This window comes from Hevea brasiliensis, chromosome 10 (assembly GCF_030052815.1).
Source record: "Hevea brasiliensis isolate MT/VB/25A 57/8 chromosome 10, ASM3005281v1, whole genome shotgun sequence".
NCBI classification, from domain to species: domain Eukaryota; kingdom Viridiplantae; phylum Streptophyta; class Magnoliopsida; order Malpighiales; family Euphorbiaceae; genus Hevea; species Hevea brasiliensis.
In genome coordinates, this window is record NC_079502.1 from 542480 (window position 1) to 569726 (window position 27247).

The window sequence follows — 27247 nt, forward strand, 5'->3', positions numbered from 1 at the left end:
CATGAATATTCCAGAAATTCCATAAAGAGATCGGCTAACTAGAGATCGGCAGATTAAGATAAATCTTTTGAATTGCGGATCGGTTTAGGGTCATTTAAATTAAAGGTCAGATCGGATAAATATTTCAGAGATCGGAAAATAATTAATGCAATAATAACAAGATGATAATTGACAAATAAAATCTTTATTTCCAAAAGATCGGATTACATCATTTGGGCGATCTCTAGAGATCGGATTGCATTAAAATTGGACTACATCATTTCGGTGACCTCTAGAGATCGGATTGCATTAAAATTGGACTACATCATTTCTGTGATCTCTAGAGAGCATATTACATTGAAAATAAAATACATCATTTGGGCGATCTCAGAGACCGGTGGAACATCCCATCTAAAGGACCTATGTCAAAGTCAACATTGTGACTGATCCAAAGGATGTCATCGACCAGAACCGAGCTGCTGTCAGAATACCCAATGTGGTGAGAAGCTAAATAAACTTGGAAGAGCAACCGCCAAGGGTCGGCGGAACATTAGTAATCTTCTCGGCCGAAATCGGTTCGCCGATTATACCAGTCGAACGACTCGAGATCGGCACGATCAAGGTCCGCGATCTAGATCGGTTAATTGGTCCAGTTCTCTCACCATCATCAGACAAGGTTATCATGATTATTCGAGCACCGGGGTCGTAATTTTTCAGTCGAGGAATAAAGAGGTCCATCGGAAAGGGATCAACAGCCACAATCGTGGCCGGAACTTTTGCCGGAGCAGCTAGAACTGGAAAGTAAGAAGAAAGAGAGGAAAATTGAATGAAGAAAGTCTCTTCTGTCAGGGGTATATATAGGGGAAAAACGGGCATTTATTGCTAGCGTAAACGGGACGCCGAATCGAATCGAGGAATTAATGCCTTGACCGGGCCTGGTTAAGGGAAATATTGGAATAATAGAGATCGGAAGAGGAGAGACCGGTATGAAAGATCGGAGAAGGATCATGTTAAGAAGATCGGAAAGGAAGAGAGAGCAGAAAACAAAAAGAATAAGGCGCCTACCGCCATCACCATAATCAGAGCCGAGGTAGTTAAACCGTCGCAGGTAAAATCTCAACCGCACGCCCCAGAATCGCCCACATTTCGGACACATGCACGCCAGACAACAGTACATTCTAATCTCCACCGTTGATCTTACTTGTAAGCACGAGCTCGAGCCCTCGGATCAAGAAGAAAATGACAAGATCAACGCCTTCCTTTCACTCCTGATCACCCCCGGACAAGAGAATTTGGGACCGTCAGATTAGAAGAAGAAATTGACAAATATTCTAAAGAGGATCTCAGCCGTCCGTTCTGATCCTCTTTAATTCCTGAGCTTCAGATTATGTCCTTCGAAATCCTGACCCTCCATCTCCCTCAAAATAGATCCTGACCCTTCATGGGGAGCACCTTCCTATAAATAATACCGCATGAAAAAGGAGGGAGGGGAGGAGGAAGAAGAAGGAAGTTACTATAGCGGAAGAACTCAAATTTAATTCGATCGTCACTCTGCTTTCATAAGAAGAACTTTTGGAACCCGTTTTAAGTATTTTCTTAAAAGATTTTGAACACCGAAACTTTCCATTTTCACTCATCATCATCCCGCAAATGCTCACATTTTTCAGTTGTTATCTTTATTTTCACTTCCATCGCCCATGCTCAATCTCATTTAAACTCGGGTATAATTCTGACTCGATTGCATTTAGTGAAGCACTCTTTGTTCCAAGGCGAACCTTAGTCTCTCGGCTATCAACTTGCAATCTTATTGCGTTTTGTGATTCTCGGTTAGTTCACTTGAATCGACTCCTTACAGGTCAGTATTCATGTTGCCATTTTATTAAGTTTAGTTCTTGTTTTACGCATTTCCATTCTTCTTTCTTTATGTATGTTATTTTCTTTAAGTTCATATCACGCTAGAAAGATACAGAGAAAGGTTGTGCTCTAGTTTATTTCCGTATCAATACCTTTGTTAATCTTTATTATTTCTGAGCGTAAGTCATCTAGTTTTAAGCGATACATAAGTAGTTGGATGAGATGTAGGTAATGGCAACTTAAGAGTCCTTTTGAAATAATGAAAGGTCTAAATAATAAGCCTGGAAAATGGTAAAGCTGAGTCACTAGAATGACTCAGTAGGTCATGGGGTAAGACGTCATAAGACAGAGTAAAATCAAACCTTAGATAACTAAATGGAATAGATTGGCTACTAAAAATGTTGGTAAGGCGACCATATAGGAAGGTCGGAGGATTCGGTTCGGCATCCCCTGCCCAGTCCTAAGGTACCAATAAGTTAAAGAAGTCTTGCGCAGACCCCCTGACAACTTTGAACGTTAGAACCCTTAGCCTTAGGTCCTCTCGATAGGTAAAATTTAGAGAGATCGGAAAGACCCTTATCTGACTGCCGTTTAAATAGAAGAGATCAGAAAGGAGTCTTTATCCGATCCTCAACCAGAATTTTAGCAAATATTTAAAAGAGATCGGAAGAGAGTTTTTATCTGGTTCTCAAGCTTAAAAATTTTAAAGAGATCGGAGGAGAGTTCTTATCCGTTTCTCAAGCTTAAAAATTTTAATAAATATTAAAGAGATCGGAGGAGAGTTCTTATCCATTTTTCAAGCTTAAAAATTTTAATAAATATTAAAGAGATCGGAGGAGAGTTCTTATCCGTTTCTCAAGCTTAAAATTTTAATAAATATTAAAAGAGATCGGAGGAGAGTTCTTATCCGGTCCTCAATCTAAAATTCAAATAAATATTAAAAGAGATCGGAGGAGAGTTCTTATCCGGTTCTCAATCTAAAACTTAAATAAATATTCAAAAGAGATTGGGGGAGAGTTCTCATCCAATTCCAAAAATTGAATTCTAATAAAATAGCCCTTTAAACAAAACTAATATCCAACAGTAACTCACTAAGGTTATCTCATTTACTTATGTACCTGGGTAATCTAAACTTAGTGAAAAATTAAATATTCCTTTTTGTTAAAAGGATTGACATTTCCATTCAAGCCCTCCTGATTAATTTATAAAAATATGAAGTTAAATCTACTTACCCTTATTAAGGGATGAGGTGGGGTGCTTAACACCTTCCCCACCCGTTTACGGACCCCGAACTTAGAATCTCTGTTTTGAAGTGGTTTTATTTCAATTTATCTTCACAAATGGTTTTCTTTAGTTTCCCTCAAAACTAAGGTGGCGACTCCTCATTCTTTTCCACTTCGGTGAGGGTTCGTTCAGGCGACCGCAAAATCCCTTGCGACAACAAGGTTAGAGCCTTTTGTTACTGTTAGACACTAAATGAAAAATGAAAATAAGATAGAATTAAACAAAAACCAACAAAATTTATTGTCATTAGTCACCACTTATTTGTAGTAACATGTTGCACATGAAAATGCAATTTTACTTTCCTCTCTATATGAATGATAACTAATAAAATATATTGTTGCATGTGCTACTTTTATTCATTGACAGCCTGCTGGATTTAGCTTCCCTGTAATTGTTGGCTTAACATTAGTGCATTCAGATTTTGCTGGTCCTTCAGCACCACTATATGCTAAGTCGATGTCAGCAAGTTCCACATTTTCGCATGGGAATCCACTGCTACAATCAAGTTTAACGGAAAGAGCACTTGCAGAAGTTCCCTTTATATTTTTAATGCTAACGCCACTAATCTTGACTTTTGATGGCCCCTAAAAAAACATATCAATCATTGTCAAATAGAGAAATATAAATTACCATTATCCAATACTATGAGATTTTTTTTCTTTAATGGTTAGTACCTTATCATTGCATTGTCCATATGGGCAATAATTTTGATCTATAAGGATAGGATTCGAGACATTTTCCATAGTAATATCCTCAAAATGGATATCAGATGCACTGCCACCAAATTGTGCAGGCCAAGATTTAATTCTGACACCATTCATTGTATTGGTAAGGGTGCAACCTGTAACGGTGATTCCAGAAACGGGTTCTTCATTTTCATACCTACCCAGGCTTCCTATGCTGATGCCATGACCAGGTCCACATGTAACTTTTGAAACTTTTAGATTTTGGGTTCCATCACCAATAGAGATACAATCATCACCTGTACCTATTTTTGTATCAATAATGTTCACCCCCTTTGATCGTCCAATATGAATTCCATCTGTGTTAATGCTAGTTTCAGGTGCGGTAATTATAAAGCTTTGGAATGTAAAGTCTTCGCATCCCAAGACATTGACGTGAAAATTCTTGCTATTGAGAGAGGTCACATCACGGACTAGGCCTTTCTTAATGAAATTAAACCTAAAATTCTAATGAAAATTATCAAATCAACAAAAAGCGTATTAGAAAAATTTTGGTAGAGCCATTGCAAGTCGTGGTCAATGTAAAGTAGCGAAATTTTTTAACATCATACTAAAAAGAGATTACCATAGGCATTGGCTTGCACTTTGGATCTTTGGCACAATTATTTGCTTTCCATGCACTTTCACCTTGACCATCAAAAGTTCCTTTTCCAGATATAGTGAATTCATCAACATGATCAAAATTAAACCAACCTTCCCCTTGCAAGTCTGGTGGGGCCTGCAACGTTCCTTGAACTTCAATCTCTATTCCTCCCTTGCAAGGACCTGCGACACTCACTACACCTGACAAGAATGTCCCTGCTGGAATCAAAATTTTGCTAGATCCTGTTGCTGCGCAAGCCTCTTTCCAAGCACTCAATATAGCCTGAGAGAGAGAAAGGAAAAGGCAAAATTTTAGCTAACATTAGGAAATCAAAGATAAAGTAAATGTTCACATGGAAAAAGTGCATGGTCATACCTGACTTGTATCTGCTTTGCCATCAGCTACTGCCCCATATTTTGTTATATCAAAAACAATAGGTTGAGCTTGAACAATAGAAACATAGAAGAAAAGTAGAAATATTTTTGAGAAAATTGTTTTGCTATCCATTTTTTTTGTTGGTTTCGTCCTATTTTTGTCTCGTATAAAGATTTTACAAAGTTGAGTAGATATATCTTTCCCCACGTTGCTTTTATAAGGCTAGCAATTGCCAAATTTAACCGAATGCTAGTCAAAATTTCCCCTTTTCTTAGCCTTATTTTTTTGCTATTGCATTTGGAAATGTTGAATGTTTTAAGCTAAAAATATATTCCTAAAATGAATAATAATACCATTATAATCAAGCACACAAAATTCAACAATCAAATTTGGTTTTCTCAATGCAAATGATTTGGTAGTGATGTCACTAAAGGCCCATCTCATAATCATATTTTATGATCAATTAACCCTGCCCATTTAAAGACTTCTTAAGACTTCCTTTTAGCTTTCATACATATGGATACCAAGAACCTAGAAGCCATGACTTACATGAGGTGAATTATAAAATCCTTGGTGCCCGTATGCTAGAGACATTGTATTGCCTTTCCTGACATCCTTGTCCTTTACTTTTCATAAATAAGCTCAATGCATATATGCCTTTTCTTTTCCTTTTTTTTCATTTACTTTCTCATTAGGTACCATTTGGTCATCCACACATATACAAGAAAACTAGTCTTTAATGAGAGGAAAAATCCTCGTTAAAAGTTAAATAGTAATCGCTAATAATATTTAATGAACATAATAGTTGATTGTTAAGTTGTTGTTATAGGGTTCGTTATTAAAAAGTCTAAGCTAGACTTTACAAAACTCGATATTAATACTAATACTGAGAACATACTATTCGGTCATTAAATTTATGGTATTAACTACTTTAGCCTTTGTTAATGTTATTAACAAAAGAGAAAATGGTCAGTAAATTTGAATTAAAAGACCATTATTTTGCAATATAATGACCTTTGATGTCATCGACTGTAATAGCCCGGCCCACTAGTGATGTTGCCCGCTCTGGGCCGAAGCCCTCACGGTTTTAAAACGCGTCATTAGGGGTTATGAACCACCAACTTATAAACCCAGCATCTCTCCCGTGTTTTGTCGATGTGGGATTTGCCGAGGGTGTTACAATCCACCCCCCTTATGGGACTCAGCGTCCTCGCTGAGTTTTGCCCCACCATCGTTTGAGGTTGCACGCGGAGCGGCTCTGATACCACAAATGTAATGGCCTGGCCTACTAGTGATATTTTCCGCTCTGGGCCGAAGCCCTCACAGTTTTAAAATACGTCACTAGGAGTTACAAACCACCAACTTATAAACCCAGCATCTCTCCCGTGTTTTGTCGATGTGGGATTTGCCTAGGGTGTTACAACCCACCCCCCTTATGGGACTCAGCGTCCTCGCTGAGGTTTGCCCCACCATCGTTCAAGGTTGCACGCGGAGCGGCTCTGATACCACAAATGTAATGGCCTGGCCACTAGTGATATTGTCCGCTCTAGGCCGAAGCCCTCACGGTTTTAAAACGCGTCAATAGGGGTTACGAACCGTCAACTTATAAACCCAGCATCTCTCCCGTGTTTTGTCGATGTGGGATTTGCCTAGGGTGTTACATCGATAAAAATTATTGTTGATCAAAAAAATTAGTCTTTGAAAAATAGTAACAATAGTGAATAACGGTCATTAAAGGTTCTTAACGACAAAAAGGAAATAGTTGTTAAAAACTATCGACGAGAGCAAACGATGCTTGTTAAAAACTACTAATGATAGTGAAAAGTAGTCATAAACAACTACTAATGAAGTAAAGAAATGAATGTTAAATATTAATAATGATGAAAATGGTTGTTAACTATGATTGTTGACCATACAAAGTGATTGTAAAAGATTATTAACAACAATAACAAAAAAAAAGATTAATAATCAATATAAAGTAAAAAATTGTCGCTAATGACCGTAATTTAGTTATATTATTAGTTTTAAACTTGCTGAAATTTAAATATACAATTAACAATACTATAAAAGATGCATCCATAACTACAATAATATTTATATATTAATCTGAATAATGTCATAACAACTGTTTCAAACATCGATTTAGTTAATTGTTCACACTTAGTTTGTGAATGTCAAGAAGATAACAAAACTACTTAAAGATTGAAACAAAATCAATAATTTCTTCAAAGTTACTTTTGAACAACTTCACCCAAAAAAAGTCACTTCTGCAACACCTTCACCATTTTCAAAATCACATATGCATCAAAATATAAGAATGTAATTACACTATAAGAACTTTGAAGTATGTTAATAACTTCAAACAATCTTCACATTTAATTTAAAATTTATTCATATTTTATTTCTAACTAAGTTCAACTGTAAATGTTAAATAAAAAAATCAATTAGAGTTCCATTTAAATTTTGGACATTTCAAAAATTTCAAACAAACCATTCAAACTCTCAACCTGCATAAAACATAACTTCAAAAATATTCATCAACGTCCAAAACAATCATATACACCTCAATTCTCATTTTGATTGGTTATGTGTTTATTGCAGAAAATTAATTCAAACTGAATATATTAAAATTTTAAAGTTTCAAACTGAATTTCAAACTTGAACACGGATTTGGAAGCTAAGATTTTAAAAGCTCTCCTCATAAGAGGTCATGTTGCGGAGGCCTTGGGATGAATTGAGATAATAATGCATAGTAGGTGTCATATCAGTTTTGATGATCTTCTGTCTATTATCAATAAGAAACACAAGACCATTGCTGCTCTTTAAGATGTTAGACTTTGCATTAGAGAGCAAAAATATAATTTCATAATTTTTCATTGTTGTGTTCCTACTGTGTGGATTAGTTGAACAAATAATAATAATAATAATAATAATAATAATAATAATAATAATAATAATAATAATAATCAATTTAGAATAATTAGTCACATGGTCAAAGATTCCCTTTTCTAGTAATGTAGTATCTTTTTATTTTTATATGTTATAATAAATTAGGTATAATCAAATTGAATTCTCTTTATAATACTTCTATGATTTTATTGAAAACAAATAATTTAAATTTAAATTTGCCAACTCTCTTAGAATAAATAGGAAAGAAAACAATGGTCAACGAATGACTCAAACGTTGGAATGAGAGAGACCCTACAAAGATCAAGTGACAATACAATTTTGCAATGGGATTAATTGGCTTTATTGATAGCCAAAGAAAAAGCACACAAGAGACAGTTCAAAACTGATAACAGCAAAAAAAAAAAATAATAATTTGGACCACTCAAAGAATTAACAAATTAATCATTTATTCAAAAAAGGCCCAATAAAGCAAATCGGATTTCAAATGTGATCAAAATAATTATATGTTAAGAATATTGCAAGAGGGTTAATCTTGATTGTCTTGAAATCAATCATGCACAATCACCCATTCAGTTAGAGCTAGCTTTGGAATTTTAATATCCCAGGATATTGCAACCAATTTGATGCGTTGTGAAGTGCATCTATACTCAACCAAAAACCTAAAGCCAATTAGGGAATGCCATAGCATATATAGTTGAAATCCCTAATTTTGAATTTTTCTTGATATTTTTTCTAATATAATCTCTAATTCAATAGTATGAACATTCTACCTCTTTGGGTAAGCATTATATCAATTGGAGAGCAACTAATAGAAATACACAGAGTTCATATCCGTAGAATCTGCAATTTTTTTTAAAAAAAAAAAAAAAGAAGAAATTTGAAAAAAATTAAACAAAGAAAGGTTATGTTATTTTAATTTTTGATTTTGTACTCAACCAAAAACCTAAAGCCAATTAGGGAATGCCATAGCATATATAGTTGAAATCCCTAATTTTGAATTTTTCTTGATATTTTTTCTAATATAATCTCTAATTCAATAGTATGAACATTCTACCTCTTTGGGTAAGCATTATATCAATTGGAGAGCAACTAATAGAAATACACAGAGTTCATATCCGTAGAATCTGCAATTTTTTCAAAAAAAAAAAAAAAGAAATTTGAAAAAAATTAAACAAAGAAAGGTTATGTTATTTTAATTTTTGATTTTGCAATTTCTTAACTAATTAGACATTAGTCACTTGATGTTATCAAACATAATAAAGCACAAAAGAATCTTAAATACAAAATTCATTTGGATTTGATTAATTTTAAGAGCGAAATAGTAGAGTCTCAGCAACTCGAAGTTTTATAGAAATACATGACCCATTTAGGCTAGAACGGCTCAAGTTATAGCTAGTATACATACAAAACAACCAGTTTATCAAAATTAAAGCAATCGAATCACATAGATATTAAAATAAATTCAACACCGCAAACTCCACATATCCAAGTTCAAGCTTCTACTTCTGCTCTTTTAGAACATCAGGGTCTGCTCTTTCCATTTATGAAGATTTTATTTGATAGAGGTGTAACACCCTAGGCAAATCCCACATCGGCAAAACACGGGAGAGATGCTGGGTTTATAAGTTGACGGTTCGTAACCCCTAGTGACGCATTTTAAAACCGTGAGGGCTTCTGCCCAGAGTGGACGATAACACTAGTGGGTTGTGCCGTTACATTTGTGGTATCAGAGCCCCTCCACGTGCAATGTAACACCCCTAAGTTCGATAGTGCGTTCTGCTGCTCCAGTGACCAGTGTTGTCCAGACAGCTAGGATGCCTAGAACTACACTTTGACATGAGGGAGGAGACATAAAATAATGAAATACAAGAAAAGAAAATACAAGAAAAACAGAGGAAAAATAATAGCAAAGAAAGGTAATCAAGTTAAGCGCCGAAACCTAACGATGGGTGATCAGACAGGAAGTCACGGCGTGGACCGTTGACTAGCTCGGATCATGGAACCCTGGAAAAGATTTTTAGGACTTAAATAGACCCTTATTGAAGAATAAATCCCATTAAAAAGATCAAAGAAAAATTAAATAATTAGTACAAAGAAAAGTGAGAAATCGAAAAATGGACAAAACCCGGTGTTACCGAAAAATCGGGAATGCAACCCGAACAGGGGCATTATGGTCATTTGACATCCCGAATTGTCTTTTGACCTAAATATCTATTAAAAATAAATAATATTACACTTAGAAAATAAAATGAAAAATTAATTTGGTGGTACCTAAAGTAAATAGTGAAAATTAAAGGTTAAATGTGGAATAAGTAAAAGTATCATTAAACAAATACTATCCTAAACTTAGTGGACCACTAAGAATTTTGATATGGATTAAAAATGATCATAAGTGGGCAGATTTGTCCCACTCAAGCATCATCTTCCTCACTTGAAAACCATCCATGCCGAAATGGAAGATTTGGGAAACCACCATTGACGTTTTCATGCAAGCTTGATCCACCCCTCCATTTCAACTCCAAACACTTAGGTTCCTTCATGAAAAATTGTCTACACATCAAAAGGAAGGGTTTGATACTAAAATCAAGAAGTTTGGTGAAGGTTTAGCAAGTTCCAACCATAAGGTAAGTTAGCATTTTTGAAGATAGCTTTGTTAAACTTTGTGTGCATGTTATGGGTGTTGAATTTGTGAAGGAAATTTTTAAGTTGAAGAGTTATTGAGATATCCATTTTTGGGCAGCCATGTAGTCATGTATTTGATGAAATAATTGTGCATATATTTGATGAGAAATGATGTTGGTTATGGTGATTTAATATCCTAGTAAAATATTTCATATGTATAAGGTGATTTTTGCACTTGGATGAAAATTGATGATTGTAGGACACTTGGGTATTGAGGAAGATTTTCGGCAGCTTGGGGATTCTTGAATAAATGTGTGTGTTCATGAAGGTGTTGGCAGAATATTGACCTTGAGAGTTGATGGATATGTGTATAGATTGATTGTGTAAGTATATGTAAAAATTTGTAATGGTTAGGTGTGTATGTGATTGTATTTAGACTTTGTAAATGTGAGCTTTAATTGGTGTATTAAGGATGTTTGTAATCTGCCCAAAGTGATGTTAATGTAAAGTGGAATATGGTTTTGGTAATGAACCAAAACAGAAATGGTAAGGGGAAATGCACATGTAGTAATGTAAGAGTGTAATTGATGTGTGTTAAGCAAGGTAACTAAGGGCAGTGTACATTTTAGCCTATAACTTTAAATGTGTAACCTCAATTGGTATGAGACCAATTGGAGGTGGAACTAGGCACAAAATGTGCCAACTTTCATTGAGAAATCATACAAAAATTCTGCTAGAAAGGTGACCTAAGAAAATGACCAATTCGGATTAGGTGCAATTAGGACCTGAAAAATGACCAATTGGGCAGCAGTTAGTGTTTAGTCCATAACTCACTCAAAACAGGTCCAATTGACCTGAAATTTTAACCATGAATAGTTAAGACCCATAGCTACAAGTCTTATGAAGACAACAAAGCCCAGAAATGACCAGAAGTAAGTCAAAAAGCTTGCACAAGTTCGGGTCCAAAAACTGGCCGAACCAAAGTTGACCAAATTGACCTAAAATTGACCTAATTTGATACAATTTGACCAGCAATAGTATAATGACCATAACTCGGTCTAATTAACTCGGAATGACCTAAAATTTTGCACCGTGGTCCATAAGACATAGATCTACAAATTTTTAGTTTTGACCAAAACCCAAAAACCGAGGGAACTAAGTCGTCCGGCTAGGTTAAACTAGTATCCCGAAATCCAGCAATTTGCAATGAAATGCAAGAAAACGCAATGTACATAGAATTGAGTTTGGTAGCACGTACCAAACCTAAAACCCTATCGAATGTGACATATTAATGACACTAAAACCTAATTTACCTAAAACGCATCGAGGGTCGGTATATTAGGTGATTAAGCAAATAAAGGTATTCAGTGAATTGTTTATCGAACATTATCGTTAGAGGCAAATTAATTTAGCACTGAAACACTTCAAATTGTGTTTCTCAGTTAACAAGGACTCAGCAAAAGGGAAAGAAATACTGAGTCAAGACCAGGAGACAAATATCAGAGGTTTGTGCACAACAACTATTTCTTTTGAATTATTTTCAATTGAAATGAATTATGACTATTTGTACATTATTGTTTTAAATTGTGGAAATGTGTTTGAATGGATATTTATTGCTTGAAAAGCATTGTAAATGATTTGATGGATACTATTGATTGAAAAGCACTGTAAATGGTTTTTGTGGAAATTAAAGATAATTATGAATTGTGTTGCCATTTTGTGAATGAAATTATAACTTTGGAAATTTATTGGATTCTCACGAATCATTTGAATAAAATGTTTGGAATTGATTTTGTATTCACACTTAGCATGACAGTATCATATCATTCCTTCTCCTTTTATGGGGTTGTGATCGTTTGTTTTCCTTCTCCATTTATGGAGTCGTGATCGTTTATTTTTCTCCCTCTCTGGTTTACCAGTTGAGGTGATCGGATGAGTACTCATTATATAGCTAGCTCCCTTCCTCATTGATTTCGATTAGTGGGGTTGTGATTGCTTTGTCGTGGTGTTCAACACGGCATTGATCGGAAATTTGTGTCATGGCTTAAGTTGTGAATGAATTGGCAACACTGTATTCTTAACTTATTCGACTAAATTGTGTTGTTATGCAATTTTATAATTTGTGAAATGAAGTTTAAATTCTTATTGACATTTACTGTCTTTCGAATTTAACTGTGTTCTGATTATTGAGATTTATTGTGAGATTGCGAAATGAATTTAAACTCTTATGGACATATACTGTCTTTTGAATTCAACCATGATCTGACTTACTGAAATTTATTGTGATATTGAGAAATGGAGTTTAAATTCTGGTTGACAATTATTGTCTTGAAATTAACTATGGTTTTAAGTATCCACTATTGATATGATTTATGAATTGTGATTTAAATTGTATTTGGTTAATATTGTGCACCACTGAGACATTGTCTCAGCGATAGCGTTTTATTGCTGTCGCAGGTAGAGAGACAGACAGGGCAGCAGACTAGGCTGCATATACCTCCAGCAAGAGATTTTCGGGTATAACGAGTATACCACTTTTTGCATTTTGTACTGTAATCTATGACCACTGTATGTACATATTGTTTTTTTGGTTTTGAGCAGTTGTATATTCAAATTGTACCTTGAAGTTGTAAATTAATTATGAGTTATTTGACTTGTAAAAATTGTATTATATTTCCTTATCTCAGACTTTGAAAAATTTCTATGGAATTGAGTTGATAAATTGTTGTGTTGAGAAAAATGTTAAAGTTGAGATTTGGAAATTTATTGAAGTGCTTTTTACAGGTTTTCTGAAGAACTGTTTTATCCAAAATACAGATGGCACTCTGCCAAAATTTTTACAGAAATGCCAAATAATTCAAATGTATTAGTTCTATTACTTCAGTTCAAAAAGGTTTTTAACACCTGTAAATAGTGCTCACTACTGTAAAAGAAGTAAGAAAAGTTTTTAAAATCCCTTGTAGTGTATTTAATGGATTATCAGTAGACGGAGTTGGTAATTCATTAGGTACACTACGGGATCATGTTATGCCTTACAGAGGGGTAGGGTGTGACATGTTTTAGTGGTATCAGAGCAAAGTTTTTAAATTCTGTTTTCACCTGTTATTTGAATATTCTTTCTTCATAGTACAACTGCTCAATATCATTGTTTGATACATACAGTACATTACATTATAAATATGCACTAACGGGAGGAAATCTCCTTGTGTTATTTGTTCAGGAGATCTTAAATCCTCACATTGACTATGGAAGATGGTGATCGTTCAGTCGATCAATTTATAGAGGTTGAGGTGCAAGGGGATGCCCCAGGCCTACATAATGTTAGTGGTTCACCGCACTACCGCAGCATCGCAGCTTTCTCGATTCGTTCAAGAGATGGCTACAATATTCCAACAAATGGCTGGTAATGTGCCTACTCAAGTCCCAATACAGACACCAGTGGTACAACCACAGTCTCCGACTAGGCAGTATGATAAATTGATGAAATATGGGGCTATAGAGTTCAAAGGGACAGTAGATCCTCTAGAAGCTGAACAGTGGTTAGAGAGGATGGATAGGGTATTCAAGAAACTGCATTGCACAGAGGAGCTCAGATTTGAATACTCAGTGTCTTTGCTACAGGGGGATGCTTATGACTGGTGGAAAACCATTCCCCACAGTCTGGTAGAACCTGCAGTGCTGACCTGGAATGACTTTCTCAGGGAATTCAGACAGAAATATGTCCCTGATGCTTATGTAGACCAGAAGCTACAAGAGTTCCTAAGTCTGAAACAGGGGAACAGATCAGTGGCTGAGTATGAAAGAGAATTTTCCCGCCTTAGCCATTATGCAGTGAGTCTACTCTCTACCAGCAGGGAGAGATGCAAGAGGTTTGAAACTGGCTTGAAGCCAGATGTCGGACTACAAGTAGTCGGCTTCAAACACACTAACTTCTCTGAACTTATTTCTTAAGCTCTAGAGTTAGAAAGAATCGAGTCTGAAACTGCTCCTTAGAGAAAAAAATCAGAGAAGACAGAGAATGAGGGAAAATCAGAGAATGAGTTCAGTGGTCCCACCGAAAGAGGAAGAATTATGAGGGACAGCAGAGGTGGCAAGAAGTCTGGTAGAGGAAGACATTTAGGATAGAAACCTCCTCTATCTGGTCAGCAGAGTACCGGAGGTTCCTACCATTCCCGCCAATGTGAAAATTGTGGAAGATATCATGGTGGGATATGCTATAAGGCTATTGGAGCCTGTTATAACTGTGGAGGCACAGGACACTTTGCCAAGGACGCACTGAGTTGCAGAGTTGGACCACCTCCTACTACTGCAGAAGGGTCAGTCCAGAGCCCTGTCACTAGAAGTTCACAACCACCCAGCAGAGGTAGAGGCAGGGGTAGAGGTAGCCCAGCAGGCAGCCAAGGCACGGTAAAACATTCAGAGCAAGACAGTGCTCCGGTCAGAGTCTATGCAATGAGACAGAGGGAAGAGGCCGAGACATCTGACGTTGTGGCTGGTACCTTCTCAACTTTTAACCAAGATGTGTTTGTGTTATTTGATCCAGGTTCTACCCATTCTTATGTGAGTGCTAGCATCATTGATTGCATTGCTATTCCATGTACAAAAATGGACTTTGAGGTGCTAGTAACAAGTCCGCTAGGACAGGAGGTCAGGGAAATAAATTTTGATGCATTAGTAATTAGTCCTTTAGGATAGGGATTGTGATAATAAGTGAAATTAGTTTTGGAAGAGTTTATCGGCGAAAAGTATTTCCTGACACACCATAAATTATAAAGCTAATTGGCGAGCCTATTTAATGTAAAGCAAGAGGATGTAAAAGTAAGTTACAGTAATAGAATTGCTCTAGATGAAGGCAGAGATGTTACTGTTAGTAATTGTTAATGGATATTGTGATCAGAATAAGTTCGGATATCAGTGAATTCGAAAAGGACAAAGGATAGGAAAGTTTGATCTATTGGGATGTATTGTAGTAACTATGCAATGTTCTTGATTGTTTATACTGTAAACTGCAGATTACAGTACTAACTTGAGATTATTGTGTAGAGCTACGTACTATCTGATAGTACACCTAGATGAGGATAGTTGCCAACGGCATCTATTTTTGTATAGTTATACCATGATAGAATTTAATTGTTAGAAATAAGTTTGAAAATCCTACTTAGGGATCTAAAACTCAAAAGTTAGATTATCGAAAGGTTATAGTTCAGTACAAAAGGAAGTATGTTATAGAATATTGAAAGATAAAAAGAGTTATAGATGTAAAAATTCGAATAGTTGATTCATATATAACAAAGAAATATTACGAATGTGAGGAAGACTATGGACCAGAATGGTCAGAGGACCAATGACTGATGAATGATTCTAACATGACCTCAAGGGTCACTCAAGAAGCAACGTGAACCGAAATATTAGACAACATAATAGTAAGAGGAGATTGGTGTTATCCAAACAAATTAAACATTGTATTAGATTATTAAAAGTCTTATACAAATTTGAAAAAAAAAAAAGATTATACGATCATATAGAAAGGAGAAAATAAACGTATGACTATTGTAAGATGGCTATTGGGTAAAATTTCGTGGACGAAATTTATTTAAGGGGGGGAGAATTGTAACACCCCTAAGTTCGGTAGTGCGTTCTGCTGCTCCGGTGATCAGTGTTGTCCGGACAGTTAGGATGCCTAGAACTACACTTTGACATGAGGGAGGAGACATAAAATAATGAAATACAAGAAAAGAAAATACAAGAAAAACAGAGGAAAAATAATAGCAAAGAAAGGTAATCAAGTTAAGCGAGCCGGGAAACCTAACGATGGGTGATCAGACTGGGAAGTCACGGCGTGGACCGTTGACTAGCTCCGGATCATGGAACCCCGAAAACATTTTTAGGACTTAAATAGACCTTTATTGAAGAATAAATCTCATTAAAAAGATCAAAGAAAAATTAAATAATTAGTACAAAGAAAAGTGAGAAATCGAAAAACGGACAAAACCCGGTGTTACCGAAAAATCGGGAATGCAACCCGAATAGGGGCATTATGGTCATTTGACATCCCGAATTGTCTTTTGACCTAAATGTCCATTAAAAATAAATAATATTATACTTAGAAAATAAAATGAAAAATTAATTTGGTGGTACCTAAAGTAAATAGTGAAAATTAAAGGTTAAATGTGGAATAAGTAAAAGTATCATTAAACAAATACTATCCTAAACTTAGTGGACCGCTAAGAATTTTAATATGGATTAAAAATGATCATAAGTGGACAGATTTCTCCCACTCAAGCATCATCTTCCTCACTTGAAAACCATCCATGCCGAAATGGAAGATTTGGGAAACCACCATTGACGTTTTCATGCAAGCTTGATCCACCCCTCCATTTCAACTCCAAACACTTAGGTTCCTTCATGAAAAATTGTCTACACATCACAAGTAAGGGTTTGATACTAAAATCAAGAAGTTTGGTGAAGGTTTAGCAAGTTCCAACCATAAGGTAAGTTAGCATTTTTGAAGATAGCTTTGTTAAACTTTGTGTGCATGTTATGGGTGTTGAATTTGTGAAGGAAATTTTTAAGTTGAAGAGTTATTGAGATATCCATTTTTGGGCAGCCATGTAGTCATGTATTTGATGAAATAATTGTGCATATATTTGATGAGAAATGATGTTGGTTATGGTGATTTAATATCCTAGTAAAATATTTCATATGTATAAGGTGATTTTTGCACTTGGATGAAAATTGATGATTGTAGGACACTTGGGTATTGAGGAAGATTTTCGGCAGCTTGGGGATTCTTGAATAAATGTGTGTGTTCATGAAGGTGTTGGCAGAATATTGACCTTGAGAGTTGATGGATATGTGTATAGATTGATTGTGTAAGTATATGTAAAAATTTGTAATGGTTAGGTGTGTATGTGATTGTATTTAGACTTTGTAAATGTGAGCTTTAATTGGTGTATTAAGGATGTTTGTAATCTGCCCAAAGTGATGTTAATGTAAAGTGGAATATGGTTTTGGTAATGAACCAAAACAGAAATGGTAAGGGGAAATGCACATGTAGTAATGTAAGAGTGTAATTGATGTGTGTTAAGCAAGGTAACTAAGGGCAGTGTACATTTTAGCCTATAACTTTAAATGTGTAACCTCAATTGGTATGAGACCAATTGGAGGTGTAACTAGGCACAAAATGTGCCAACTTTCATTGAGAAAGCATACCAAAATTCTGCTTGCAAGGTGACCTAAGAAAATGACCAATTCGGATTAGGTGCAATTAGGACCTGAAAAATGACCAATTGGGCAGCAGTTAGTGTTTAGGCCATAACTCACTCAAAACAGGTCCAATTGACCTGAAATTTTAACCATGAATAGTTAAAACCCATAGCTACAAGTCTTATGAAGACACAAAAGCCCAGAAATGACCAGAAGTAAGTCAAAAAGCTTGCACAAGTTCGGGTCTAAAAACTGGCTGAACCAAAGTTGACCAAATTGACCTAAAATTGACCTAATTTGATACCATTTGACCAGCAATAGTATAATGACCATAACTCGGTCTACTTAACTCGGAATGACCTAAAATTTTGCACCGCGGTCCATAAGACATAGCTCTACAAGTTTATAGTTTTGACCGAAACCCGAAAACCGAGGGAACTAAGTCGTCCGGCTAGGTTAAACTAGTATCCAGAAATCCAGCAATTTGCAATGAAATGCAAGAAAACGCAATATACATAGAATTGAGTTTGGTAACACGTACCAAACCTAAAACCCTATCGAATGTGACATATTAATGACACTAAAACCTAATTTACCTAAAACGCATCGAGGGTCGGTATATTAGGTGATTTAGCAAATAAAGGTATTCAGTGAATTGTTTATGGAACATTATCGTTAGAGGCAAATTAATTTAGCACTGAAACACTTCAAATTGTGTTTCTCAGTTAACAAGGACTCAGCAAAAGGGAAAGAAATACTGAGTCAAGACCAGGAGACAAATATCAGAGGTTTATGCACAACAACTATTTCTTTTGAATTATTTTCAATTGAAATGAGTTATGACTATTTGTACATTATTGTTTTAAATTGTGGAAATGTGTTTCAATGGATATTTATTGCTTGAAAAGCATTGTAAATGATTTGATGGATACTATTGATTGAAAAGCACTGTAAATGGTTTTTGTGGAAATTAAAGATAATTATGAATTGTGTTGCCATTTTGTGAATGAAATTATAACTTTGGAAATTTATTGGATTCTCACGAATCATTTGAATAAAATGTTTGGAATTGATTTTGTGTTCACACTTAGCATGACAGTATCATATCATTCCTTCTCCTTTTATGGGGTTGTGATCGTTTGTTTTCCTTCTCCATTTATGGAGTCGTGATCGTTTATTTTTCTCCCTCTCTGGTTTACCAGTTGAGGTGATCGGATGAGTACTCATTATATAGCTAGCTCCCTTCCTCATTGATTTCGATTAGTGGGGTTGTGATTTCTTTGTCATGGTGTACAACGCGGCATTGATCGGAAATTTGTGTTATGGCTTAAGTTGTGAATGAATTGGCAACACTGTATTCTTAACTTATTCGACTAAATTGTGTTGTTATGCAATTTGATAATTTGTGAAATGAAGTTTAAATTCTTATTGACATTTACTGTCTTTCGAATTTAACTGTGTTTTGATTATTGAGATTTATTGTGAGATTGCGAAATGAATTTAAACTCTTATGGACATATACTGTCTTTTGAATTCAACCATGATCTGACTTACTGAAATTTATTGTGATATTGAGAAATGGAGTTTAAATTCTGGTTGACAATTATTGTCTTGAAATTAACTATGGTTTTAAGTATCCACTATTGATATGATTTATGAATTGTGATTTAAATTGTATTTGGTTAATGTTGTGCACCATTGAGACATTGTCTCAGCGATAGCTTTTTATTGCTGTCGCAGGTAGAGAGACAGACAGGGCAGCAGACTAGGCTGCATATACCTCCAGCAAGAGATTTTCGGGTATAACGAGTTACCACTTTTTATATTTTGTACTGTAATGTATGACCACTGTATGTACATATTGTTTTTTTGGTCTTGAGCAGTTGTAAATTCAAATTGTACCTTGAAGTTGTAAATTAATTATGAGTTATTTGACTTGTAAAAATTATATTATATTTCCTTATCTCAGACTTTGAAAAATTTCTATGGAATTGAGTTGATAAATTGTTGTGTTGAGAAAAATGTTGAAGTTGAGATTTGGAAATTTATTGAAGTGCTTTTTACAGGTTTTCTGAAGAACTGTTTTATCCAAAATACAGATGGCACTCTGCCAAAATTTTTACAGAAATGCCAAATAATTCAAATGTATTGGTTCTATTACTTCAGTTCAAAAAGGTTTTTAACACTTGTAAATAGTGCTCACCACTGTAAAAGAAGTAAGAAAAGTTTTTAAAATCCCTTGTAGTGTATTTAATGGATTATCAGTAGACGGAGTTGGTAATTCATTAGGTACACTACGGGATCATGTTATGCCTTACAGAGGGGTAGGGTGTGACATGCAACCTTGAGCGATGGTGGGGCAAACCTCAGTGAGGACGTTGAGTCCCATAAGGGGGGTGGATTGTAACACCCCAGGCAAATCCCAAATCGACAAAACAAGGGAGAGATGCTGGGTTTATAAGTTGATGGTTTGTAACCCCTAGTGACGCGTTTTAAAACCATGAGGGCTTCGACCCAAAGTGGACAATATCACTAATGGGCTGGGCCATTACATTTGTACGCACTGGGGTGGAAACTTCATGTCCCACATCAAAAATGGGAAGAAAAGATTTGAGCCATATATGTGGGAGCCTTCCTCACCTGGTCAGCGCGCTTTTGGGAGTGAAACCTCCCAAGGGACAAATCCGTGAGGCCCATGGGCCAAAGCGGACAATACTAACTAGAGAAGATTGGGCTATTACAATTTGGTATCAGAGCTGGACTCCCTCTAGTACGGTGTGTGGTGCGAGGATGCACGAGGCGGAAGATGGTGGGCTTATCACGACCCAGGGATGGGGTTGGGACGTGTTTGTTCAACCAGCTATGCACTGGGGTGAAAACTTCATGTCTCACATCAGAAATGGGAAGAAAAGATTTGGGCCATATATGTGGGAGCCTTCCTCACCTGGTCAGCGCGCTTTTGGGAATGAAACCTCCCAAGTGACAAATCCGTGAGGCCCATGGGCCAAAGCTGACAATACTAACTGGAGAAGATCAGGCTGTTACAAGAAGCACATCAAAATAATAAAACCAAAAAAAATAAAAAAATTGAAAAAAAAGGAAATGTGAAAAATAAGAAAAAGCATGTGCAAATAGAGGAAAAAAATAAGAAATTAAATCCATCAAAAATTTACAATTAGTAAGAACTATAGCCGTAAAAATATCCACATTGCATCAGAATTATACACCATAAGAACTCATAGCAACCTGGAGGAGAAAGCTATGAGCATTTTAAAATGGTAACAATGAAATGAATTGCATAGTGAATCTCTGTAACATCCTAGGCAAATCCACATCGGCAAAACATGGGAGAGATGCTGGGTTTATAAGTTGACGGTTCGTAACCCCTAGTGACGCGTTTTAAAATTGTGAGGGCTTCGGCCCAGAGCAGACAATATCACTAGTGGGCTGGGCCATTACATTTGTAGTATCAGAGCCGCTCCATGTGCAACCTTGAGCAATGGTGGGGCAAACCTCAGCGAGGACACTGAGTCCCATAAGGGGGGTGGATTGTAACACCCTAGGCAAATCCCACATCGGCAAAACATGGAAGAGATGCTGGGTTTATAAGTTGACGATTCGTAACTCCTAGTGATGCGTTTTAAAACCGTGAGAGTTTCGGTCCAGAGCAGACAATATCACTAGTGGGCTGGGCCATTACATTTGTAAAATTGTAAGAGCCCTATCCTTCTCCAGTTAGTATTGTTCGCTTTGGCCCATGGGCCTCACAGATTTGTCCCTTGGGAGGTTTCATTCCCAAAAGCGCGCTGACCAGGTGAGGAAGGCTCCCACATATATGGCCCAAACCTTTTCTTCCCGTTTCTGATGTGGGACATGAAGTTTCCACCCCAGTGCGTAGCTGGTTGAACAAGCACGTCCCAACCCCATCCCTGGGTCATGACAAGCCCACCAGCTTCCGCCTGGTGCATCCTCACACCACATACCATACTAGAGGGAGTCCAGCTCTGATACCAAAATTGTAAGAGCCCGATCCTTCTCCAGTTAGTATTGTCCGCTTTGGCCGATGGGCCTCACAGATTTGTCCTTTGGGAGGTTTCATTCCCAAAAGCGCGCTGACCAGGTGAGGAAGGCTCCCACATATATGGCCCAAATCTTTTCTTTTCGTTTCTGATGTGGGACATGAAGTTTCCACCCCAGTGCGTAGCTGGTTGAACAAGCACGTCCCAACCCCATCCTTGGGTCGTGATAATCTCACTTATTTTGATACTCAAATTATCATTCAACTATTTACCCATGGAGTTATTACTTTGGTAAATAATTATGCTAAGCACGTTAGTAGATTCTCTTTAACATCCCCTGTTAGTTTTACTACAAAACCAACTTAACCTGTTATATATAATGCTTAACTAAAATAAAGTACCAAGTTCAAACCCACAAAAATAAACTACCAAGAATTTTTGTAAATGACAATCTTCCTTGCAGTATCAAGTTGAATCATAATTTTTGTTATTGTTGCTATATCCCAAATATAATCTCCAACTTTTTTTTTTATCAACAATCTATTCAATTGATGATTATAGATACCCAATCAAAGCTGCCCCAAAAAGGAAGGTACATAAACAATTCCACCCCATATCTTGAGAAAAATCAATATTCAACACAAAATTGTGAAAAACAAATCTTAGCCTGCAAGACATTCCTATCTGTTAGCATAATTACAGTAATTAGCATGATTATAGGAGATTTGTGTAGCATAATTACAGCAATTAGCATGATTATAGGAGATTTGTGTAGCATAATTACAGCAATTATTATTCTTGTCTAAATTAGCTCACATTCTCATGTATAAATAGATATAATATCTTTGTAAATAAGACATAGACAAATACACAATCCTTTCCTTCATTACTTGTATTCTTTCTTCTAACATGGTATTAGAGCCGTAAAGCTTTTGTTTCTAGTTTCTGGGGTCTCTCTTCTCTCTCTACAACCTGTTCTGGTTCATTCTTTCATTCCTGTTATTTTACCTTTTTTTTTTCTCCTCATCTTGTTATCAATGGAGAAATCTGATATTTCAAAACCTATTGCAACAGTTCTGACTGGTTCCAACTATAATCTGTAACACCCTAGGCAAATCCCACATTGGCAAAACATGGGAGAGATGCTAGGTTTATAAGTTGGCGGTTCGTAACCCCTAGTGACGCGTTTTAAAAACCGTGAAGGCTTCGGCCCAGAGCAGACAATATCACTAGTGGGCCAGGCCGTTACATTTGTGGTATCAGAGCCGCTCCGCATGCAACCTTGAGCGATGGTGGGGCAAACCTCAGCGAGGACACTGAGTCCCATAAGGGGGGTGGTTCTCAAATGTAATGGCCTGGCCCACTAGTGATATTGTCCGCTCTGGGCCGAAGCCCTCACGGTTTTTAAAACGCGTCACTAGGGGTTACGAACGGCCAACTTATAAACCCAACATCTCTCTCGTGTTTTGCCGATGTGGGATTTGCCTAGGGTGTTACATAATCTTTGGGTTCAAAGAATGAAAAGTTTTTTAATAGGTCGCAAGCTTTGGCGTATTGTTACTAGAGATATCACTACGCCGACAAGAGAGAACGATGAAACTGATGCAAAATTTGTTGACCGTCTTGAGGATTGGGATAGTAAAAGTCATCAGATCATCACCTGGTTTCACAATACCTCTGCCTCATACATCCACATCCAATTTGCTAATTATGACTCTGCAAAAGAAATTTGGGATTTTTTGGCTAATCGATATAAGACCACTGGACTTGCCCACTATTATCAGTTGTGGACTACTCTTCATAATCTGAAACAAGAAGCAGGTCAATCTGTGAATGATTTTCTTGCCCAGGTCCAACCCATTTGGAATCAAATATCTCAGGCCAAAATCAGTGAAGATCATCTTCATCTCATTCAAGTTCTAATGGCTTTTCGATCAGAATATGATGCTATTCGAGCGTCCCTGCTACATCGAAATCCACTCCCATCATTGGATACTGCTATTCAAGAGATTATTTTTGAAGAGACTCACCTCAGTTTGGATAGAACTCCTCAATTTGAGACTGCTCTTACAACTACTCGATCCGCACATAAAAAATCTGGCAATCAACTCTATAAGAATTGTAATCAAACTAGTCATGCTTTTGCATATTGTCCTACTATAGAATGCAGATATTGCCATGGTTACGGTCATATTCTTGAACATTGTCCCACACGCCCTCCAAGACCAAAAGGAGGGCATTCTAAATTCAAGAATGTCTCAAAGCCTGGATCTTCCTCTGTCACTGCTATTGCTGCTACTGAGGGTTCTACTGCCATCACCATGAGTGATCTTGAGGCACTATTCAAATAGGTTATCTCTTCTAATTCTCCTGCTGCCATGTTTGCCACTTTGGGTAATTCTTATTGGCTTTTTGACTCTGCATGTTATAATCAGATGACCACTAATCTTAAATTCCTGTCCCCTGCAAAACCTGTATCTTCCTTACCACCAATCCATACTGCAAATGGTACTAAAATGAATATCACACATACTGGTCATGTGTCTACCTCAAATCTCCATCTCCCTGACACCTATTATATCCCTAATTTGGCACTCAATCTTATTTCTGTTGGTCAGTTGTGTGAAAAATGACTAAATGTTATTTTTTCTCCCCATGGTGTCCAGGTACAGGATCCACAAACAGGATAGATTCTTGGGGAGGGTCACAGAGTGAGTCGATTATTTGAGCTTGCATCTTTACATCTTCCTCATAGATTTGTGTCTGCAGCTACAATCCCTAATTCCTCCATTCACTAATGGCATCTTCGTCTTGGTCATGCTTCTGCTAGTAAAATTCAACCTTTAATTTCTCGTGGATTATTAGGATCTACTAAATTTGAGTCATTTAATTGTTTAAATTGTCAGCTTGCAAAACAACCTGCATTATCTTTTTCTCATAATAATACTACTTTAGACACTCCTTTTGGTTTAATTTATTCTGACATTTGGGGTCCTTCTCCTATTTCTTCAATAAATGGTTTTCGTTATTTTGTGATATTTATTAATGATTATTCTCGGTTTACTTGGATATATTTTTTGAAACATCGATCTGAGTTATCACAAATTTACATCACATTTGCAAAAATGATTAAAACTCAGTTCTCTTGTGACATTAAAATTCTCCGAACAAATAATGCCATGGAATCTCGGGATTCTTCTTTACTTTAATTTCTTAGTCAACAAGGCACCGTTGTTCAATGTTCTTGTCCTCACACCTCTCAATAGAATGGGCGAGCCGAACGCAAGCATTACCATATTCTTAATTCTATATGTACTCTTCTTCTTTCTGCCTCACGTCCAGAAAAATTTTGGGGAGAAGCAGCTCTTCATGCTGTTTATATTATTAACTGTCTTCCTACCTTGGTTCTTCATAATTTATCTCCTTTCGAAAAGTTGTTCGGACAACCTCCTGACTATTCCATCCTTAAATCTTTTGAATGTGTTTCTTTTGTTCTTTTACAACCTCATGAACATACCAAATTAGAATCCCTTGCTCGTCTATGTTGTTTTCTTGGTTATGGTATTGAACACAAAAGGTATCGTTGTTGGGATCCTGTTTCTAATAAGTTATGCATCTCTCGTCATGTTACCTTTTGGGACAATACTATGTTCTCTTCTCTTTCCAAATTTCATCACTCTGTCAATGCTGACTCTCTATTTTTCACTGACTCCTCCAAAGAACTGTTTTCAATCCAAGTGATTATGATGTGCTCAATATTAGCCCAACTCCACCTGCCCCTGTTGAATCTGCACCAGCTGTTGATCCAGTACCTGCGCCTGCATCTCCTCCTAGCACTACTCTTCGTCGTTCTACCCGTGTAAGAGAAACTCCTCATTATCTTTCTTATTTTCACTATTACTCTACTATTGCAACCCTTCATGAGCCTTGTTCTTATTGTGAGGCAAGTACTGACCTTCTTTGGTAGCAAGCTATGACTGACAAACTTTAGGCTTTAGAGAAACCTCATACTTGGGATTTAGTTGATCTTCCACCAAACAAGACCCCTATTGGTTGCAAATGGATTTACAAAATCAAGACCCGTTTTGATGGAACTATTGAACGCTACAAAGCTCGCTTAGTAGCCAAAGGGTACACTCAAGAGTATGGTATCGACTATGAAGAAACTTTTGCTCCAGTGGCCCGATTAACATCTATTCGCAGTCTCTTAGCTATTGCTGCAGTTCGTAAATGGAAACTTTTCCAGATGGATGTCAAAAATGCTTTTCTTCATGGTGATTTAACAGAAGAGGTTTATATGCATCCTTCTCCTGGTTATCACTCTCCTCATAAGGTTTGCAAACTTCGGCGAGCCTTATATGGATTAAAACAAGCTCCCAGGGCCTAGTTTGCCAAATTTAGTTCCACTCATGCTCAACTTGGTTTTCTCTTTAGTCCACATGATTCTGCATTATTCACTCGCCGAACTGACAGTGGTATTGTTCTTCTGTTGCTTTATGTTGATGATATGATAATAACAGGAGATGATTCATCTGGTATTTCAGAGTTACAACATTATCTCAATCAGCATTTTGAAATGAAAGACCTGGGTTCTCTCAGCTATTTTTTGGGTCTTGAAGTTTCTCAAAATTCTAATGGCTATTATCTATCTCAAGCCAAGTATGTATCCGACTTACTTTCTCGAGTAGGCATCACTGATAGCAAAACAGTATCAACCCCATTGCAGCTCAATTGCAAACTTACACCTCTTGATGGCACTCCTCATGATGAACCTACTTTATATCGACAGCTTGTCGGGAGTCTTGTTTATCTCACAATTACTCGGCTGATATTTCATATGCTGTTCATCTAGTCAGCCAGTTTATGTCTGCTCCTCGCTCAACTCATTTCTCTGCAATACTGCGAATCCTTTGTTATATCAAGGGCACTCTTTTTCATGGTTTGCATTTTTCTGCTACCTCCTCCCTAGTATTATCTGGCTACTCTGATGCTGATTGGGCTGGTGATCTGACAGATCGTTGCTCTACAACTAGTTATTGTTTCTTCTTGGGAAATTCTCTTATCTCTTGGCGTAGCAAAAAGCAAACTGTTGTTGCACATTCTAGCATAGAATCTGAATATCGTGCTCTTGCTAATGCTACATCTGAATTCCTTTGATTACGGTGGTTATTAACTAATTTGGGTGTCACTCATTCTTCTGCCACAATGCTTTATTGCGATCATAGAAGTGCCATACAGATTTCTCATAATGATGTATTTCATGAGTGTACCAAACACATTGAAATTGATTGTCATTTTGTACGTCATCATGTTGCTTATGGCACCATATGTTTGATTCCTGTCTCCTCTGTCAGCCAAACCGCTGATATATTCACCAAAACGCATCCTCCCGCTCGCTTTCAGGATCTCTTAAGCAAACTCAAGTTGGCACCTGTGCTACCACCTTGAGTTTGAGGGGGGGTGTTAGCATAATTACAGCAATTAGCATGATTATAGGAGATTTGTGTAGCATAATTACAGCAAATAGCATGATTATAGGAGATTTGTGTAGCATAATTATAACAATTAGCATGATTATAGGAGATTTATGTAGCATAATTACAGCAATTATTATTCTTGTATAAATTAGCTCATATTCTCATATATAAATAGATGTAATATCTCTGTAAATA

General features: G+C 36.6%; 1 protein-coding gene across 1 annotated transcript; it reads right to left on the reverse strand.

Annotated features, from left to right (window-relative positions):
- Positions 1-3358: 3358 nt before the first annotated feature.
- On the reverse strand, positions 3359-4950 carry LOC110670659 (exopolygalacturonase-like). The gene is made up of 4 exons (XM_021832783.2): positions 4819-4950; positions 4426-4725; positions 3792-4307; positions 3359-3701 (listed from the first exon to the last, which is right to left on the reverse strand). Exons 1-4 carry the CDS (start codon positions 4948-4950, stop codon positions 3474-3476), a joined length of 1176 nt encoding a protein of 391 aa, XP_021688475.2. The 3' UTR covers positions 3359-3473.
- Positions 4951-27247: the final 22297 nt, after the last annotated feature.

Coding starts and splice junctions, on each gene's coding strand:
- LOC110670659 (XM_021832783.2), bottom strand. CDS start 4,950: ATGGATAGCAAAACAATTTTCTCAAAAATATTTCTACTTTTCTTCTAT. Junction 4,308..4,425: donor AGTGCAAGCCAATGCCTATG/GTAATCTCTTTT, acceptor AATTTTCATTAG/AATTTTAGGTTTAATTTCAT. Junction 3,702..3,791: donor ATGGACAATGCAATGATAAG/GTACTAACCATT, acceptor ATGTTTTTTTAG/GGGCCATCAAAAGTCAAGAT.